Here is a 20,083-nt window from a genome sequence, read left to right on the forward strand (position 1 = left end):
TGTGGACCCACGTATCACAGCGATTTTCACCGGCGCATGATAGCGTATCTCACGCACGCCGTCATGCACTGCCTTACTGGCTACTTTATTTTTTAATTTCCCGCTCTGTTGCATAGCAACGTTGCGTATAATCATTGCAAATACGCAAGTAATTGCACATATACGGGGTTTCTGTACGCAACCGTATTATTACCCATAATTAGAGATGAGCGAGCATACTCGGTAATGCGATATACTCGAGAGAGCATCGCCTTTATTCGAGTACCGGCTGGCTTGTCTCTGAAGATTCTGGGGGGCCGCGGGGGTGAGCGGGGGAAGCGAGGAGGAGAGTGAGAGAGATCCCTCTCTCCCTCCCAATCCCCTCCGCAAACCCCCCCCCCCCCCCACCCCCGCACCCCCGCCCCCGAATCTTCAGGGAAGAACCAGCAGCTACTCGAAAAAAGCGATGCTCTCTCGAGTATATCGCCTTACCGAGTATGCTCGCTCATTTCTATCCATAATGTAATATAACATAACACTGGTATCTCCTGTAGTGAAGGTATAATATAACATTGGTTCTTCCTGTAAAGAAGGTATGATATACTATAACACTGGTATTTCCTGTAGTGAAGATGTAATATAACATAACACTGGTTCTTCCTGTAGTGAAGGTGTAATTTAATGTAATACAATATACTATAACATATCACCGGTATCACCTGTAGAGAAGGTATAATACATGATATACTATAACACTGGTATTTCCTGTAGGGAAGGCATAATATATGATATACCATAACACCAGTCTCTCCTGTAGAGAAGGTATAATATATGATATACTATAACACCGATATCTTCTGTAGAGAAGGTAAATATATGATATACTATAACACCGGTATCTCCTGTAGAGAAGGTATAATATATGATATACTATAACACCGATATCTCCTGTAGAGAAGGTATAATATATGATATACTATAACACTGGTATTTCCTGTAAAGAAGGTATAATATATGATATACTATAACACCGGTATCTCCTGTAGAGAAGGTGTAATATATGATATACTATAGCACTGGTATTTCCTGTAGAGAAGGTATAATATATGATATACTATAACACCGATATCTCCTGTAGAGAAGGTATAATATATGATATACTATAACACCGATATCTCCTGTAGAGAAGGTATAATATATGATATACTATAACACCGATATCTCCTGTAGAGAAGGTATAATATATGATATACTATAACACCGATATCTCCTGTAGAGAAGGTATAATATATGATATACTATAGCACCGGTATCTCCTGTAGAGAAGGTGTAATATATGATATACTATAACACCGATATCTCCTGTAGAGAAGGTGTAATATATGATATACTATAACACCGATATCTCCTGTAGAGAAGGTATAATATATGATATACTATAACACTGGTATTTCCTGTAGAGAAGGTATAATATATGATATACTATAGCACCGGTATCTCCTGTAGAGAAGGTATAATATATGATATACTATAGCACTATTTCCTGTAGAGAAGGTATAATATATGATATACTATAGCACCGGTATCTCCTGTAGAGAAGGTATAATATATGATATACTATAACACCGGTATCTCCTGTAGAGAAGGTGTAATATGTGATATACTATAACACCGGTATTTCCTGTAGAGAAGGTATAATATATGATATACTATAGCACTGGTATCTCCTGTAGAGAAGGTGTAATATATGATATACTATAACACCGATATCTCCTGTAGAGAAGGTGTAATATATGATATACTATAACACCGGTATCTCCTGTAGAGAAGGTGTAATATATGATATACTATAGCACTGGTATCTCCTGTAGAGAAGGTGTAATATATGATATACTATAGCACTGGTATTTCCTCTCAGGCGCTCGAGAGAGGAAAAAAAATCTCCTCACTCACAAATTTCGATTTTCGCGCTCAAACCCTTCTGGCAGAGCTCGCGGTGTGTGGCGGCCCCGCCCACCTCGTCACCTCCTCACTCTCCGCCTCCAAGCTAAGAGGACGGCAGCCATTGGGCGGCTTGTGAGCTCAGTGCCCGGATGTTGGTAGCGGTATATAAAGACAAGCTGTGACCGCCAGAGAGCTTCTGCTTTGAATTCAGGATTTGTGTGGCGGGACGAGTTACGACCATGGTGAGTGCGCGCGCTGCGTGAGGTTACTTGGCGCCGGCTCCTTTGTATGCCGAGCGAGACCTCGTGGCTGGGGAGCGGCGAGGGGCGGCGCTCCGGGTACTGCAGGAGCGGGGCCGCGGTCCTCGCTGGGTATCCCGGTGATATAGGGAACTTCTAAACGGCTGCTTGCAGGGCGTTAGTATCCTCTGTGTGATCCCGGCTGCCCTCACCAGGGCTGCTCCCTCCCGGCTACGGGGCTGCTCGCTGCGGTTCTCATGGGCTCAGGACGTAGATAGGAGGGTCTCCTGCACACTTTCTATCTCCTCACCCACGTGGTCTCCATACCGGGCTGCATGTCTGTAGGTTTTGTCTGTATGATGTGACTGTAAGCCTCTTTCCTGGTAGTTCTGTAGTGGAACACCCCTGTTAGACCCCCGCCCCCATAAGGATTGGACGCCGCTGATCGCAGTCTCCCCCATGTGGTTCTCTGGCCTTTTTTGTGATATAGGATTATTTTTCACTTTTAATTATAGGGCTACAGAGAAATTTTTAAAACCTGCTTTATTTTAAAGTCAGTACACAAACTACAGGGATGGGTTCCTTGCTTTGATATATAACTTGTATAGTCCTGGATTACGGGGTGTATCTGGTGCTGGTTTAGGTTGGTGTTGGGGGTTGTGTAGATACTAGGCCGGGCTCACATGGCCTATGTGTAAATGCTGCGGGGCTCCTGCATTGGTTCACAGCGGTGGCCCTGTAAACAGCTGTTCATAGCAGCAAAATTGTACTGCATATGTAAGCTGTAATGTGCCGTATACTTGTCAGCTGTATATGTAACTTGCTGTTGCTTAGCGATGATGCATATAGCCGTACGCAGTGTAACTATGGGCTGTGGTTATATACACGACAATAGAGAACAATAAGCTCTATTTTATGTATATATGCAGCAGAATAGGACATTCTGCATTTTATCTTGTGCTCGTGGATTACACAATTCCACGCGCTAATGTGAGCGGAGCTGTGTAGGGCGATGTAACTGAGCTGCAGGGTATTACGCCGGTGTACAGACCCTGTGTAATGCATAACTCCTACATGGTTGTGTGAGCCTGGGCTTATACTGTTGTGTGGGGTTGTTACACTTCTGTATCATTTTTCCCCATGATGTCATATAAAATCACTGGGCGACATTCACTTTTTTCCATACTCTTGCACTGTAATGGCTGTTTACATGAAACCATTGCTGGCTTCTGGTTCTGTGTGAACGCCCCCGCTCAGTGCTTCAGGTAGAAGGCGATAAGTCGCTCTGTCTAGACGCTCTGCAGGAGCATGGACTACCTCCGCCTGCCTGTCCGCGGTCATGTTGTCATTGCGTTATCCGCAGCGATCATCTGGCCACGGGTAACTCAGTGAACTTTCCATACTAAAAAAAGAGTAACCCAGCTTCAGCGAGCGGAGGATCATAGTGATTCTCTGCTCGTGGGATTCAAATCGCAGCATGCTGTGATTTTCCACGGTGAGCCTGTCAGTTCTTCCCTGTGGCGGAATATCGCTAGCGTATTCCGCCTCGGCTGTGGACAGGCAGTCTTAGCAGGTAACGCCGGCACTCATGCAGTTTAGATGACTGTTGTCGAGCAGCTCCATAGAAGCCCCTGTTAGAGGAAGCCATCCCCCTAGTGTGGCAGTAGTCACCAATAGAGCTCATCTGTGTCTGCTAGGACTCTGCAGCTCTGCTGGGGAGGTGGCACCCGGTCACATGATTGTCAGGTTGAATAGCGGAAGTGGAACAACTTCAGTACGTGGCGCTCATCGAGTGCTATGTAGCCTACAAACCGCTTCTATCTTCTAGGTCCTCTGTTGTGACTAACAGCCAAGAGCTCAACCAGCTCCTGCTACATTGCAGGAGCTTTAATCCCATGGACAGTTTTACCTTCAGCCAGGATTAAAGCCCTGGACTAAGGCCGGCTGCACACGAGCGTGCCGGGCTCTGCCGCGGAATATTCCGTGGCGAAGCCCGTCACGGCGCCTCCCCCCAGAGACCCCATACTTATCAGCGGAGCCGTCGGTCTGGGTCCCGCATGACTCTTCCCCCACCCACCGTGTCATGACACGCTGGCCGCGTCACATGACGCGGCGGTAGGCAGGGAAGCGTTTTCACGCTATCTTCCGCTGTGCTACAGCGGGAGATAGCATGAACGGACGGCTTCCATTGACTGCAATGGAAGCCGTCTGCGCGTACACCTGCGCCAAATAGAGCATGCCACGGGTGAGGACGGGAGATTTCACGGTGCGGAATTCCGCGGTGGAATTCCGCACCTTGTGCCCTGAGCTATTAGGTTCAATAGAACCTAATAGCTGTGGGCAACGCAGCGGATTTTCGCGGCGAATTACGCGGCTAAAATCTGTTCGAGGGAAGGAGGCCTTAGTGTACACTTATGGCACTTGGTCCTTGTCGAGGGGGTTAAAGGTTGCCCACGGCCATGTTTTACTGTGCCAGTGGAATCTCACATTGTGGTCTGCATGGCACCCCACAAAGACCCCATATGCGCTTCTCCAGATCCGCTGCGAGAGTCCCGTCTGGCATGCAGTCAGTGCATGATGCAATGGAAGCCGACCATGTGTTCTTCTGCACCTGTTGGTGCTCCTGTGCTATCAGTATCTCTGTTTCTGTACTGCTGTTGCCGGTTCAATCGCCACTGGGTGTCAAGTTGCACAAAGTCTCTGACCGCCACGCAGCCTTGCCATAGGGATGGGAAGAAATCAATAGACTACAGTAGACAGACCATCAGCCAATCAGAAGCTAGGGGCATGACAGGGGGTGCCAACTGCAGCTAAGGCTGATCAGCCCCTAGCTTCCAGTGGAGACAAGATACAACAGTACTGTTTAACTCTTCTCTAAATAGGCTTCCCATGAGTAAAAAAAAAGGGGATTCCTTTCCAGGTCCCCCTGCAGTATACAGCACTGCAGCAGCCTGTGTATTAGCCAACTGTATAAGTGTAAGCAGCAGCTTGTCAACTGACTTAAATTTTTTTTCCCGTTAACAGGCTGGTGGCAAAGCTGGTAAAGATTCTGGCAAATCTAAAGCAACCTCTATTACCCGCTCCTCAAGAGCAGGACTGCAGGTAAGTTAACCTAAATATATCTATCTTGGCCTGATGTGCAGTTTATCATAACTCTGCACTTATGTATGCATTATTGAACTACCTGCTATCTCTCCCACATGCTCCTCATCAGCATAGCATCTATATGGTAACTTTGGCTTGCCCTATTTTGTGTGAAATATGAAATTGCTGATGCCTTTTTGTATTTTGCTATCCTGGGATGGGCTTTTTACTAGTATAACACAATTGCATTTGGTTTCTGGAAGGGGATCATCTCTCCTTAACAGCTTAGTAACGCCCAATATGCCTCTTTACTGATCTCTCTAATGGGCTTTTAACCTGCACATAGATCTTAAGACTGGCTTAGCTGACTGACAGCCAGGCACCTGTTCTAACTGACAGATGTGGAGGAACCTTACATCCTGGAAGTTTAACCCCTTACATGCCACAATCAATGGTAACAGCATTTAAGTAGATGACAGAGGGTCCCTTCTGTCACCCATCACCCTGTAGTGTGATTGCAAGGCAATAATGGGTTCCTATGGCAGCTGGTAGACTGACAAAGGCCTTCAGGTCTGCCATGTCACTCTGCCTATTAAGCCTTGCCTCTGGCAGTCTAGTAGGCTGTCATAAGATTAGTAGAATGCACTACATAAGTAATGCAGTGTAGCTCGATTGCTAGGATACTACTGCAACTTAAGGTTTCCTCAAGGGACTAAAAAAAGGAATCAAAGTTCAATTAAGTTTGATTCAAGACTTTAAAAAATATGCATTTTTCTCCACAAACCTTTTTTCAATGGAAAAGAACAGTTTTTTTTAAAAAGCAGCACAGAATAGGTTGTGACCCAGACAACAAATATTTTACCTCATATGGAGAATGCTGTAGAAATAACTTTAAAAGCTAATGCAAGACTACTGCAGCTATTTTTCCTTTGCCACCCAAATAACGCAATAAAAGCAATCCAAAAGTCACAATTTACCTCAGTGGTATCAGTAACCTATCAACCTTAGAAGTAAAGAAATACAAATGTTCCCACAAAATAAACTCAGGGCTTTGTCGCCAGAGAAATAACAATGCTATCAATCTTAGAATGTGGTGATGCACTCAATTGTGCTTAATGTGTTTGTTTTTTTTTGTGTGCAAAAAGTACAGTACTGACCTGCATTGCCCTCTGCAACAACTGTCAAGCAGTTGCAATAATGCTGCCATTGTGTGTAAACAGGTGTTGTCTCACTACTGCTCACTCTCTCTGGTAAGGCTATTTCAGACAAGATGAATGTTGGGGAAAACTATGCCCAACACTTGTCCCTGCACATACTCTCTCATGCTGCAGCACAGGAGCTAGTATTGTTGGCTCTCAGTGGGGAGGCTGCAGGAGATTTCTCTACACTCGCGCCCCTGCCCCTCTCCATTGCCTTAACATAGCAGCTATTCAATACTGAACTGCTATTTCCACTGAGCTATCTGCTCATTGTCTATGCTGCATAAACAAGCCCATCGTTTAGTGTAAATAGCAGCTGTTCAGTACTGAACGGCTGCTCAGTTAGGTCAATGGAGAGGGGCGGGGGAGCGCAAGGAGGGAAATCTTCTGCAGCTGCCCCACCCCACTGCTGGCTGCTCTGAGCAAGCCAGCGATTCTAGCTCCTGTACAGGAGCAAGGACAGACAGGGATGAGTGGCAGGCGTCACTTGCCCGACATTCATCCTGTATAAATGGAGCCTTAGACTGGCTGGGAATAAAACAGACAAGTGAGCCGGTCTACTGAATGTTTACACAGGGAGATGAGGGACAGGATTGTACCTCACCTGCACAATGTGAAAAAACTAGCATCAAAACTAACAAAGCAACCCTCTGGTTTCAGCACAAAACTCTACCATTTTCTAACTAATAGACATTGTGTGATTAGCTAGCGCTGATCATGTGATCTGTATTGGCCAGTCGCAAGAGTGCTGCAGTGTATTGGTAGTCCTAACACTACCAATGCACTATTGATGCTTTGGTAGTCTAGAGATGCAAGTGGTCATCTTGGCTGCCTAAAAGCAGAACTGACAAAAGGGCTAGAAAGGAACTCGCCAACTTCCAGTCCTAGGACAGAATCTTATTACAAAGGATTGTAGCTTGCTTCAGATAATTTTTCTGCCCTTAGCAGGTGGAAGGGATCAGCTACTACTTGGAGAGGTTGAGATGGTTGTGTAGTGTTGAGTGTGCATAGTTGGGCTACCCAGCCTCTGAAAGCGAGGGGGAGCTGCTGAGATTGTGTGCATTCATGAGACCAGCTGATCAATGGTCAAACTTGAATGTAGGTGAGCCTGCAAACCAAGTGTGATGCTTTCTAAATGCATGATGAAATGCAAGGAAAACTGAATCCAATTTTTTTTATTCATACATATTTTCCTTTCTGTTGGGTGGGTACAAGATGTATGTAAAAACATTGCTTTAACTCTGCCCTTTTTTTCTTTAGTTTCCAGTGGGTCGTATTCATCGGCTTATGAAAAACAGAACAACCAGTCATGGACGTGTTGGTGGAACGGCTGCAGTGTACACAGCAGCAATTCTGGAATATCTTACTGCTGAGGTAAGACTCTTAAAAATTTCAAGTCAGAGGAAGTTGTACAAATATCTTGACAAGCTACACTATCTGTGTAATTGGTTATGGGTACCACACGCTTTGCTAAGTTATTAGAATGCCCACTGACTTCTAAGTTGCATAAACAATAGCAAAACTTGCTTAGTGACTTTTCCAGCCATCTTCTACAGTTGGGCTGTGAGCAGTCAGAGCCAAAACTGGAAATGAATATTTTCTATCTGCTCTTATAAAACATATATGATATACCATAGAGGTCTGATATGAGAATACCCCTGAAAGTCCAAAGCCAGCATCTGTAGTAAAAGGTTCAGCTTTCTTAAATTGCTAAAAACTTTGGAAAACAGGAATGGCACTGCTTGTGCATTTCAAGCATCACAGCCCTTAGTTATAGCTGTCAATTCTACTAAGGGCTTTTGGTTGAAACACAAAATATACTGTCTGCAACAGATGTGTTAGCAATAAAGCTGAACCTTTGACTATGGATGCTGGACTTGTGACTCTTCACCTGGAGCTCTAACACCTCTATGCATCTTCATGCAAGGTGAGCTGAAATATATTACTGTAAGTAATACTGCTCTTCAGCTGAAAGCCTTATACACAAAACCACCACTTAAGTTTCATATTTAATATATTTTTTGGTTGACTTAACTTTCCATTCTTGTATATTATACTTCTATATATTTTATTTTGGTTAACTAGTGGTTTTTGTGTAAGGCCGCCTGCAGACGAGCGGGTCGGATCCGGCAGCGAGAAATCTCGCCGCGCGATCCGACCCCAGAGCCTGCAGGGACGAGTGCGTACTCACCCGCGCCTGGCGGCCCCGGCTCTTTGATGTGCCGGCTGCCGCGCAGCCGGCGCATGCGCAGACCGGAGCCGGCGGCCAGGTGAGTGCGTGCCCCGCAGAAAATTAGAACATGCCGCGGTTTGTTTGCCGCGCGTGATATTGCGCGGCCAAACCGCGGCCGTCTGCATAGGAGTGCGTATTGTAATGCACTCCTATGCAGACTTTCAGCGGCGGAAATCCCGTGGCGGGATTATCGCTCGTCTGCAGGCGGCCTTAGACTTTCAGCTGAAGTGCAGTATTCTAATACACAATAACTGGTCAATGATGACTAGCCCACTGCGCAATCTTAGTTCATATGAACAATATGGTAGAAATAGTGCTGTTGGTTTCTGAGGCCAGTTATCAATGTAAACTGCATTTACTGCTTGGTCTACACATACCAAAAACTTAGTTTTAGCACTTTCCTAAACAAAATAACACATGCTGTGCGGTTTCATCCTGGACTGATGGAGGTTACAAACAAAAACCTCTGCAGAGCTGAACAAGCCTTAAATTGCCACTCTGGCAGAAACAGGTTTTCCATCCCTGCCACCTCACCTGATTGTCACACCTTGCAGGTAATCTGTGTATTCCAGATACTTCCCCCACAATGCAGCCTCCTGTCTGCTTATCAGCCCCCATCTTGAGACAGACTTTTTTACTTTCAGTTTCAAATCTGACCCATAATGCATCAGCACAGCATTAGCTGAGGCTGTACCATCTTGGCCTGCTGGGAGGACTGTTAACAGCTTTCTATAGTTGCAATAAATTGTACAGTGAAAAATCTGCATTTTGGCAAGTTGTACTGCAGCCTTAAAGGGGTTGTCTCACAAAATGAAGTAAAGGTAAACACTTCTGTATGACCATATACATGCACTTTGTAATATACATCGTGCATTAAATATTGGCCATACAGAAGTTATATACCTGCCCCCTCCCGTGTTGGCATCCCCGTCTCCATGGCGCCGACCGACTCCTTCGCCCGGCTTGATTAGATGCGCTTGCGCAGTCTGCCTCTTCTGTCCCGTTGAAGGGGCTGCTCCAGCGTGCTCGTGCCGCACAGGTCGTCTGCGCATGCGCAGACCAGCAGTGATTTTCCAAAACTTGCAATATCACACATGGGAATGAAGTCTTCAAAAAGCATGGGTTTCATAATTCTGCATTTTCTCTTGCATTGCTCAAACCGCATGGTTTTTCTCACTGTGTGAAGGCTGCCTAAGTGTGTGGGGTTTGCTATGATTGCTTATAGTCATGTACACTACTGCAATATTTCAGCTTGAGTCCACAAATTCCATGTATGAACTCTCCCTAAGTGCAGAGGTACAGATTTTGACAGTCTGCCCACTTCATCTGTTTGTGTGAATGGTGGAATAAGTTGTACAAGTATTAGGCATTTATCTGCATAACTGTTTAATTACATCTTTAACATCTTTTGTTCATTTAAGGTACTTGAATTGGCAGGAAATGCTTCAAAAGATCTCAAAGTCAAACGTATCACACCACGTCACTTGCAGCTTGCCATAAGAGGTGATGAAGAATTGGATGCCCTCATCAAGGCTACTATTGCTGGTGGTGGTAAGTATATGAATGGCTGTTTTAGAATTAAGCTTTTTCATGTTAATGTGCTACTATTGGAGTTGGCTTTTAATATGAAAGCTAACTGGGGCAATGTATCCAAAAATGATCTAGTACACTGTAAATGTCAGAAAACTCTTGGAGTTGAGCCCAGATCAATCTTGTCCTGAGTGTCTACAGTTAATGTACTGAGGATATCCCATGCAAGGTTCATCTGTGAACCTTTTCCACACTATACAGATGAGATTCTTCCACTGTAGTACGTCTGCAGCATTTTTGCTACATTTGAACATGTGCATAGGGGCCCATTCATGTGTCCTATGCACCCACCTGAGATGCTCAGGTGTAACTAATACATCGGACAGGACATGAACATTGTCTCTATGGTGTTCTCAGCCATGATACAGACCAGTATAGGACATGCTGTGACTTTTTTCCTCATGGACAATCAGTCCATTTGAAAAATCTTAGCTGGCTATAATGGGTCTGTTTCCTGTAAAATACACTGATAGAAAATCTTTTGTATGGGCTCCTACTAGCAAAATGCTGCAGACATGAGTGATCCCGAGTACCCAGTTATGTGATAACTGGAGCAGTACTAAGGAGTTTGGGGGTTTTCTAGTCTTTGACACTGCCTCAGGTTAGAGCTCCATATCTTCCAATGTGATTTGACATCTGATTGCATGTGCAATGCCTCATTGATCATAACTACAGTGCACCCAATTATGCTCAGGAATATGCAACAAGGATTGCTTCAAACACTGATAGTCTAGGATCTGCTGGCAAACCTACATTCCAACAATGACTTTAAAGTCATAACTTTCATGCACTTAAATAGTTGAACCTGGATAAGCTAGGACTAGGATTCAAACTGGCTGTCATCTTAAACACTTGTAGAATACACTGCTGTGGTGACTAAACATTGCTCACTGACCTAGAGAGGAAATACAGTGATCCCTCGCTATAGCGCAGTTCAATGACTGCGGCTTCAGTGCATTGCAGGTTTTGATAGACCATATATAATTCTGTTTTCGCTGAGTTTTTCACGGAATATTGCAGTACATACAGGAAATACAGTACAACACTAGTGCTTGCAAATGCAAGATTGTACACAGCACACTATTGGCTGGTGGAATGTGTTCTGTATCAGGTGCTGATTGGTTCACTGATCATAGCATCAGTCTGTTCACTTTTACGATTGTTTGGCAGTTCACCCAACATTCATTTGTGTAAATATAACGCCACTACTTTGGGGATTAAGTATCGTTGGGGTCTCAGGAACATAACCCCCATGATAGACAAGGGATCACTGTAGAAGTGACAGCTTTCATTCTTTGAACCATATTTCTCACTGCTGTCTTAATTAAATCTTATCAATTTACTTTCTAGGTGTCATTCCTCATATTCACAAATCCTTGATTGGCAAGAAAGGACAGCAGAAGACTATTTAACAGACCCATTGGACCTGTATGTGGACTTGATAGCTCTGAAACTTGCTTGTTCCCATCCGAGTTAAAACCAGACATTCGGAATATAACAAGTCTTGCATTTCGGCTTCAAAGAAGCCAGTTCTGCATTGCCGGCTGGGAATTTCTTTAACTTTTTTTAAGCTTTGGAGTTTTTTTATGAACTAGAATTGTTTTGCTGACTGAATAAATGAAACCATTCCTTGTTACCATGCAGTTGTGCTGTAAGATCTATTTGGATGTGTTGACCAACCTTGTGCTATAGATTGGTCACTCTGTGATATTGAATGAATAAATTTGATCTTGGATTTTAAAGTGGACTTGTTCATGGGATCGGTCAGCCTTGATGTGGAGTACTGTAAGGCACACTAGAAAACTAGCGGTTTGACTTCAATCCTTGCACAAACTATCTAGAATGTGAGTGCGCTTCTAAAATGTACAGAACAGGCAACTATAAGCACTCTTGTAATGTGTCTGCCTATTCTGTACATTTTTAATAAACTATTCGGTTATGCAGGTAGAATTTGTTTCTAGAGATCTGTCATCAGCTAACTGCATAGCTGAACATTGAGCCCGTCTGTACGGTTACCTCAAGTGCAGGCACAGTGGATGTCTAAGGCTTTTACATTGGGACATTAGTTTAAGACACACAGAACCAAAGCTACAGCCACTTAAAATAGACCAAGCTTCATCAGGGCTTCCAGCCTTTTTCTTTTTTTTTTTTGTCCTTTTTTTTTAAAGCTAAGATTCTTGGCTTTAATACACCAAAAGCATGTTTGTAGCTCTGATAGAATCAGTAACTGAAGTAATTAAATACACATTTTTAATGTATGTGCAGGAGAGGAAAGACTAGTGGCAACAGAAGCCTTACAAAAGGCTTTAAATTGATAAAAATGAAAGACAAATGTACATAATTGGCATCTCCTACTACAAATTACATCAAGCATAAATTCCACTTTTAAAAAATTGGCTGTTTTCTGTTCATCTTGCTTCCCTAAAAACATATATTAAATCATATACCACAGTGGTACTAATACACTACCAGTTGAGTTGTCTTGCAAAGGAAAAAAGCCCCTGATTCAGCTCTTGACTGAAACGGTGGCTGCCATTTGCGGTGTTTCTCGCCCTTCCCCACGAGCAAAAAAATTAGTTGATTGCTGCTCGTGGGCATGGGAAGGGTTTTCCCTAGCATGCCCTATGGCAAGTATTTGCTGTGGGATCTGGAAGCAAACTCTCACTCCAGATCCTGCAGTAGAAATACAGCCGTGGGCATTGGGCCTAAAGGTAACATGATTATACCACACTAAATGCTCTATAAAGGAGAAAGAAACATTGTACCAGGAAAAAAAAAGTTCAATACACCAACCAAAATGCTGCAAAAGCAAAAAGTCTTGGGGTGTATTAAAAGATATAGGGTTGAGGGATGAGAACATTATTCTTCCACTATACAAGGCATTTGTTAGGCCCCACATGGAATACTGTGTACAGTTCTGGACACCGGTACGCAGGAAAAACATTGCAGTGCTTGAGGGGGTTCAGAGAAGGGCATTAAATGGAATGGCATACCCTAAGGTTATCAAAATTGGGATTACTTACCCTGGATATAAGATGGTTAAGGGGTGACCAAATAACTATGTATAAATACATTAGGGGACAATACAGGGATCTCTCCCTTGACTTGTTTAGACCCAGGACTGTGACTGTAACAAGAGTGCATCCTCTACGTCTTGAGGGAAGCAGGTTTCATCACCAAGACAGAAGATGGGTTCTTTACTGTAAGAGTGAGACTCTGGATCTCTCTGCCTGAGGACGTGGTGATGGCAAGATCCATAGAGGAGTTTAAAGGGGTTGTCTTGCACCGAAACGTTTTTTTTTCCATAGCCCTCCCCCCTGTTCGGCGCAGGACAAACCCAAGGGATGTGTTAAAAAAAAAAATATATATAATATATTACTTACCCGAATTCCCGCTCTGCGACTTCTTCCTTCACCAAGATGGCCGCCAGGATCTTCACCCACGATGCACCGCAGGTCTTCTCCCATGGTGCACTGTGGGCTCTGTGCGGTCCATTGCTGTTTCCAGCCTCCTATTTGGCTGGAATCGGCACGCATGACAGGGCGGAGCTACAATGACCGGCACGAGCGGCCCCATTCACCAGGCAGAAGACCGCACAGCGCAAGCGCGTCTAAAAACGCCAGAAGACAGCGAAATTAGACGGAGCCATGGAGACGTGGATGCTAGCAACGGAGCAGGTAAGTGAATAACTTCTGTATGGCTCATATTTAATGCACGATGTACATTACAAAGTGCATTAATATGGCCATACAGAAGTGTATAACCCCACTTGCTGCCGCGAGACAACCCCTTTAAGAGGGGACTGGACATCTTTCTAGAGCGCTATATTACAGGATATAGACATTAGGTGATCAGCAGGTTGTTCCGGGTCTTACAGTCAGAAAAGAACTATTAAATGTTGATCCGGGTATTGACTGCCATAGAGTTGGCAAGGAATTCTCCGCCCCCCCCCCCCCCCCCCTAACTGGCTTCTGTCTTGTTTTTTTTTTTAACCTTCCTGGATAAAGGGGGTAGGGGGTTAAACAGGCTGAACTAGACTGACACTGTCTTCATTCAGCCTAACATACTATGCTACTCTCCAATAACTTGGGATGCTGCTTGGTCTAATAAAACTAATTTAGGCTAGATACCAGCATAAATATTTTTTAACTTCCCCAATGAATATTTTTAGAAATCTTCCTCACCCAGCATCACACTTAATTCTACTCCTCTATCTTAACATTTTAAAGCAAGGTCAGACTTCAATAACACTGACTGGGCAGATTTGTTTGTGTATGAAAGATAAGGGTCCTAGACAAGAAGAAAAGAGTAATGAGGAGACCGTTAAATCTGAAAGCAAACTTTTGACATCTAAGGCCGCCTGTCTACAGGCAAGACAGAATATCGCTAACGATATTCTGCCACAGGGGAGAGCACTGTCAGTCGGGCTCACCGCGGAGAATCGTGGCAATTTGCAGCATGCTGCGAGCGATTCTCCGCTCGGGGGGACTCAATATGATTCTCCGCTCGTGGACAGGGGGCTGCGCTTTCCATAGGAACGCTATGGAAAGCGTGCACTGCATTACCCACAGCCTGATTTATGCTGTGGGTAAATCATGGTTACTTCGGAGGAACTGAGGAATAAAATATGTATACACAGAGAAGCGTTAGATTCTCCTCTGTCTGCATGTACTGATGTCCCTCTGCAGAATGTGCCACCCCTCTCACTCATCACTTTTTACCCTTAAAGGCAACGATCCTTTTGCATTCAAATTTAACCCCAGACTAGAGGTTGCAGCCCCCTCTTAGCCTTAAAGACATTCTCCATCCCTGAAGTCCATGGCCGCTTTCTTATCTAGTTTTACAGCCTTTCAGTGTATACACAGAGGTCAGTTATATTATGCTCAGTATATACACACAAAGGAGTGTTAGATTCTCCTCAGTACATACACCTAGAGGGGAGGTAAATTTTCCTCATTATACAAATAATTTCCCTAGGCTCTATGGTTTCTGAGAAAAGAACTGTCATGTATCACGGATTTTCAGTTTTTCATATTTGTGTGGTTCAGATGCGTGCTATTAGTTACATTACAAAGAGGATCACCTACTTTTGCACTTAGAATTGAATAATCAAGTTGTGACCCCTTTACTTTTCCTATTTAGGACCTAAAGAATGGTCGTGCCAAATTTCACGCTTGTATGACATCGTTAAGTTATATATATATATATATATTTCCCCCAGTCGTCTCCACGACAGCACCAATTGAGATTGCCTCCTCCTGATAGGACAGGAACAAACTGAGAGGTTAAAAGCTCCCCCCCTTCCCCACTTTCCTCAGTGTCTTCCTGTCCTGCCAGGAGGCAGGATCTCTGAGAGGAGCTGGTGGAGAAGCCAGCCAGGATTACTTACAGGCGGATCGGAAGGCAGTGGCTCACCCTGTCCTCCCTTCCCAGCCAGACGACTCCCGGGACGCCACATGGGGTGGTAACCCCCGGGCCAGGTTCCTCCCGCGGCGGCCCATGGGGGGTACAAAGCGGGAGCCTCAGTCCCCCTCGTCCTCCCTGCAGAAGTTACAGCGCGGCGCTCCAGGAAGCCCTCCGACGGCGGGGGGCGGGGCGCCGCGTCACGTGTCCAGCGCGATGACGTCATCGCATCTGCATCAGGAGCGGAGGGGGCGGGGCTTAGCGCAGGAGCGCGAAAATTTAAAAAAAAAAAAAAAAAAAATAGGAACCTGAGAGAAGCCAGAACAAACCAGCACTACAGGTCGCAGGGTGTCTGCAGCACCGGTATAGTAATGAGTGCTCCAGCCCCAGAGACAGCTGAAACCTCAGCGGCCGTAAGTAGCCAGTGCGGCAAAAAATACAATGCAATTATCCAGTGTATTGTGTATGGAAAATTGCATATTTACCCGCAAAAAATACAATGCAAATATCCAGTGTATTGTGTATGGAAAATTGCATATGTACCCGCAAAAATACAATGCAAATATCCAGTGTATTGTGTATGGAAAATTGCATATTTACCCACAAAAAATGCTTTATTTGTCAGGGGGATATAAAAAGACATCACCCCCAGAACAAAACTCAGAAAATGCGCGGATTGCGGGATAAAACTGCCAGCTACGTACCAGAGGCCTCTATGCAAGGCATGCGTAGCTAGGCTAGTTAAAGAGGAATCAGGAGGACGTTAGGAAGCTGGTGAAAGAAGAGGTTAGATCAGCCCTAACGTCACAGCTGGCGCCGCCAGCGAAACGCCAGAAAAGGGCGTATGTTCCTGACGAGCCTTCCGACTCAGAGAGTTCCATCGGTCGGAGCAAGAGGAACAGGCGGCCGAGGAGTCCTCAGATTAGGAGGACTACAAAAAATACTTATTCCATCAGGACGACTTAATGGAATTGATTAAGTCAGTCAGGGCTACACTAAAAATGGAAGAGCCCAAAGAACCACGTACCCTACAAGATGAGATATTTGGGGGACTAGGGGAGAGGCGCAAGCATACCTTCCCTGTCCACAAGAATATCACCAAAATAATCCAAAAAGAGTGGAGGACGCCGCACAGTTAAAAGATCCCATGGATCGCAAAGCTGAGGGCCTTCTAAAGAAATCATGGGAGGCAGCGGCAAACATACTTAGGCCAGGGATCGCAGCCACTTGTGTGGCGCGAACTCTGGGGGTACGGCTAGAACAGCTACAGCTACACCTAACCAATAAGACGCCGAGGGAACAGATCCTAAATTCCCTTCCGATCCTGCGTATGGCAACAAATTTCCTAGCGGACGCCGCGGCCGAAACTGTCAAACTCTCGGCAACAGCTACAGCCCGGTCTAACTCAGCCAGAAGAGTGTTTTGGCTGAAATCGTGGTCAAAAATAAGCTATGCGCCCCAAAACCCCCGGAAGAAAAGCCACAGAAAGGGAAGACCTTCTTCTGGGCCCCAAGGCAACAGCCAGAGACCTACCGAGGCAGGGGCAAGACAGGCCGCTGGAGTTACCCCAAGGGGGGCAGAGGAAGGAATATCCTCTTTTACCCCCACCAGGGGGAGCCAAATCAGAGACCCTGACGCCATCCCCGTAGGGGCAAGGCTGGAGGGCTTTGTGGATCAAGGGGCCACGATTTCCGAAGGCCCAGGGATCCCAAAGATCTTACAGCAGGAATACCGGATAGAACTGGTGTCCCTCCCCAGAAGAAAATTCATTATCACGGGAGGCTCCAAACAGTTACACCTACTAAGGCAAACCGTTGGGGACCTGCAACAACTAAATGCAATATCCCCCGTACCGCAAAACGAGGAGACCCAGGGCCATCATTCCAGGCTCTTCCTAGCAAGGAAACCCTGTGGGAAACAGCGGATGATAGTGAACCTGAAACCTCTGAACACCTGCATCAGATACAGAAAATTCAAGATGGAGTCCATCTCCTCAACGATAAAGTTGATTCCCAAAGGAGCCTACAGGGCATCCATCGATTTAAAGGATGCTTATTTCCACGTACCGATCCACGAGGGGTCCCGGAAATACCTAAGGCTCGCAGTGGATATGGGCAAAGGAATAGAGCACCATCAATTCAGATGCCTGCCCTTCGGGATCTCCTCAGGACCCAGAATCTTCACCAAAATTATGGCGGAGGTAGCCGCCTACCTGAGGAAGAAGTCGGTCCAAATAATAGCAGAGTCCAGAGAACTCCTAACGAAAACACCTGAGGATAGTGCTAGAACTTCTCCAATCCTTGGGACGGATCATAAACTGGGAAAAATCCAGCCTAGATCCCGACAAACAGAAAACGTTTCTGGGTATAACGCTCGACTCAGAATCGCAATGCTCCTGCCTAACCGAGGAGAGAATACAAAAAATCCGACTGCTAGTCAAAACCTTTTTACGGAGACAATTATGCACAATTCGGGAAGCCAGGTCTCTCCTGGGAAGCTTGATTTCAGGTATTCCAGGAGTGGCATGGGCCCAGGCTCACACCAGAGCCCTGCAAGCCTCAGTCCTATCCACGTGGGACAAAAAGCGGTCCTCTCTAGGGACAAGAATGTACATTCCAAGCGCGGCGAAAACATGCCTGCGTTGGTGGGCATCCCCAGAGAACCTGCGGAGAGGGGTTCATTGGCTACAAAACCCAGCCACTCGCATCACAACGGATGCAAGCGCCTGGGGATGGGGAGCGCACGTGGGGAACCAGTTCTTTCAGGGCCCATGACCTCAAAGAACAAAAGAACAGTCCTCAAATCACAGGGAACTACAGGCCGTATGGCAGATCCTACAGCAGTTAGGGAACTCGCTACGGGACCAGCATATAAAGATATTGTCAGACAATATCACCGCGGTCGCCCATATATGACACTAAGGGGGCACAAGATCTCCCGCTCTGCAAAACATTGCACAGAAAAATTTCCACTGGGCAGAGGGCCGGATCCTCTCGATCACGGCAACCCATTTGAAGGGGACGCTAAACCAAAAGCGGCCTTTCTCAGCAGGAGGCAAATAGACCCAGGAGAATGGTCTCTCTCCCTGAAAGCATTCAGAATCCTGATCAATCAGTGGGGGACCCCACAATTGGACCTGTTCGCAACCAGGGAAAAATGCCAAAGTAAGCAATTTCTTCTCCCTCCGGCCAGGAGATCGTCCGACAGCAGTAGACGCCCTAGGCCAAGACTGGGGAGAAGGGCTGGTGTACGCCTTCCCCCCTATACTGTTAATCCCCAGAGTCTTACAATATTTCAGAACCCAGGTATGCACACTAATCCTGGTGACCCCCTTCTGGGCCAAAAGAAGCTGGTTCGGTCTTGTAGCAACTGAGCGTCCAGGACCCAGTCATCTTCCCTACCTGGACAGGCCTTCTATCGCAGGGCCCACTGAGCCATCTGAGCCTAGACAGGCTCCACTTAACAGCATGGCTCTTGAGGAATCCTCACCAAAAGAGAAGGGATTCTCAGAGAGAGGAGTAGAAACGTTAATGTCCAGCAGAAAAAAGACTACCCACCTTATCTACCAGAAAGTTGGAGAAGGGTCTCCTCATGGAGACAGGGAAGGGATCGCGGGGATTCTATCCCGGACATCCCTCTAATCTTAGAGTTCTTGCAGAGGGGCCTAGAGACGGGCCTCTCTCCAAGCACCCTGAAGTTCCAGGTCACAGCCCTTAGCGCCATATGTGACACAAAGTTCTCAGACAACAGATGGGTCAACAGGTTCCTAGCAGCAGCAACTAGATTACGGCCTGGGCCCATAAATCTTTTTCCAGACTGGAACCTTAACTGGGCCCTAGGGGCCATGACAACGGTACCATTCGAGCCGATCGAAGCACTACCCATAAAAATGCTTACTATTAAGACCATTTTCTTAGTAGCCATCACCTCCGCAAGACGGGCTAGCGAGCTGTAGGCCCTGTCCATTCGCCACCCGTTCCTAAAAATCTCGGCCACCGAATTAGTACTTAAAACGGACCCGGCGTTTATGCCAAAAGTAGGATCACATTTTCATAGGTCCCAGGACATAATAATCCCCTCAAATTTTAGTAAACCTAAAAACGAGGAAGAAAAAACCCTCAACTGCCTGGACGTTAGGAGAGCAGTCCTAGGCTACATAGAGGTGACAAGCCACTGGAAGCGGGACGACAACTTGTTCATCCAGTTCAGTGGCCCAAATAAAGGGAGCAAAGCAGCAAAAAGCTCCATAGCCAGGTGGATCCACCTGGCCATCAGAGTCCTATAAGGCCCTCGGGAAGGAAATCCCTTTAGCTCTTAAAGCCCATTCTACAAGAGCAGTAGCATCCTCATGGGCCGAACATAGCTCAGCTTCGGTCGAGCAGATATGCAAAGCCGCAGCCTGGAAGAAACCC

General features: G+C 45.8%; 1 protein-coding gene and 1 non-coding gene across 3 annotated transcripts; both read left to right on the forward strand.

Moving 5' to 3' along the window:
• Positions 1-2,008: 2,008 nt before the first annotated feature.
• Positions 2,009-12,010, forward strand: H2AZ1 (H2A.Z variant histone 1). Of its 2 annotated transcripts, none has more exons than XM_066573978.1 (5): positions 2,009-2,165; positions 5,187-5,264; positions 7,706-7,819; positions 10,100-10,229; positions 11,619-12,010. In XM_066573978.1, exons 1-5 carry the CDS (start codon positions 2,163-2,165, stop codon positions 11,678-11,680), a joined length of 387 nt encoding a protein of 128 aa, XP_066430075.1. In that variant the 5' UTR covers positions 2,009-2,162; the 3' UTR covers positions 11,681-12,010. The 2 variants fall into 2 exon arrangements, with proteins under 2 accessions (XP_066430075.1, XP_066430074.1); XM_066573977.1 differs by lacking the exon at positions 2,009-2,165 and adding an exon at positions 2,483-2,503.
• LOC136574200 (small Cajal body-specific RNA 18) lies at positions 8,931-9,013 on the forward strand. Its single transcript, XR_010786289.1, has one exon. It is a non-coding gene; the product is annotated as a small Cajal body-specific RNA 18 (non-coding RNA).
• Positions 12,011-20,083: the final 8,073 nt, after the last annotated feature.

This window comes from Eleutherodactylus coqui, chromosome 7 (genome assembly GCF_035609145.1).
Source record: "Eleutherodactylus coqui strain aEleCoq1 chromosome 7, aEleCoq1.hap1, whole genome shotgun sequence".
Classification (NCBI taxonomy): Eukaryota; Metazoa; Chordata; class Amphibia; order Anura; family Eleutherodactylidae; genus Eleutherodactylus; species Eleutherodactylus coqui.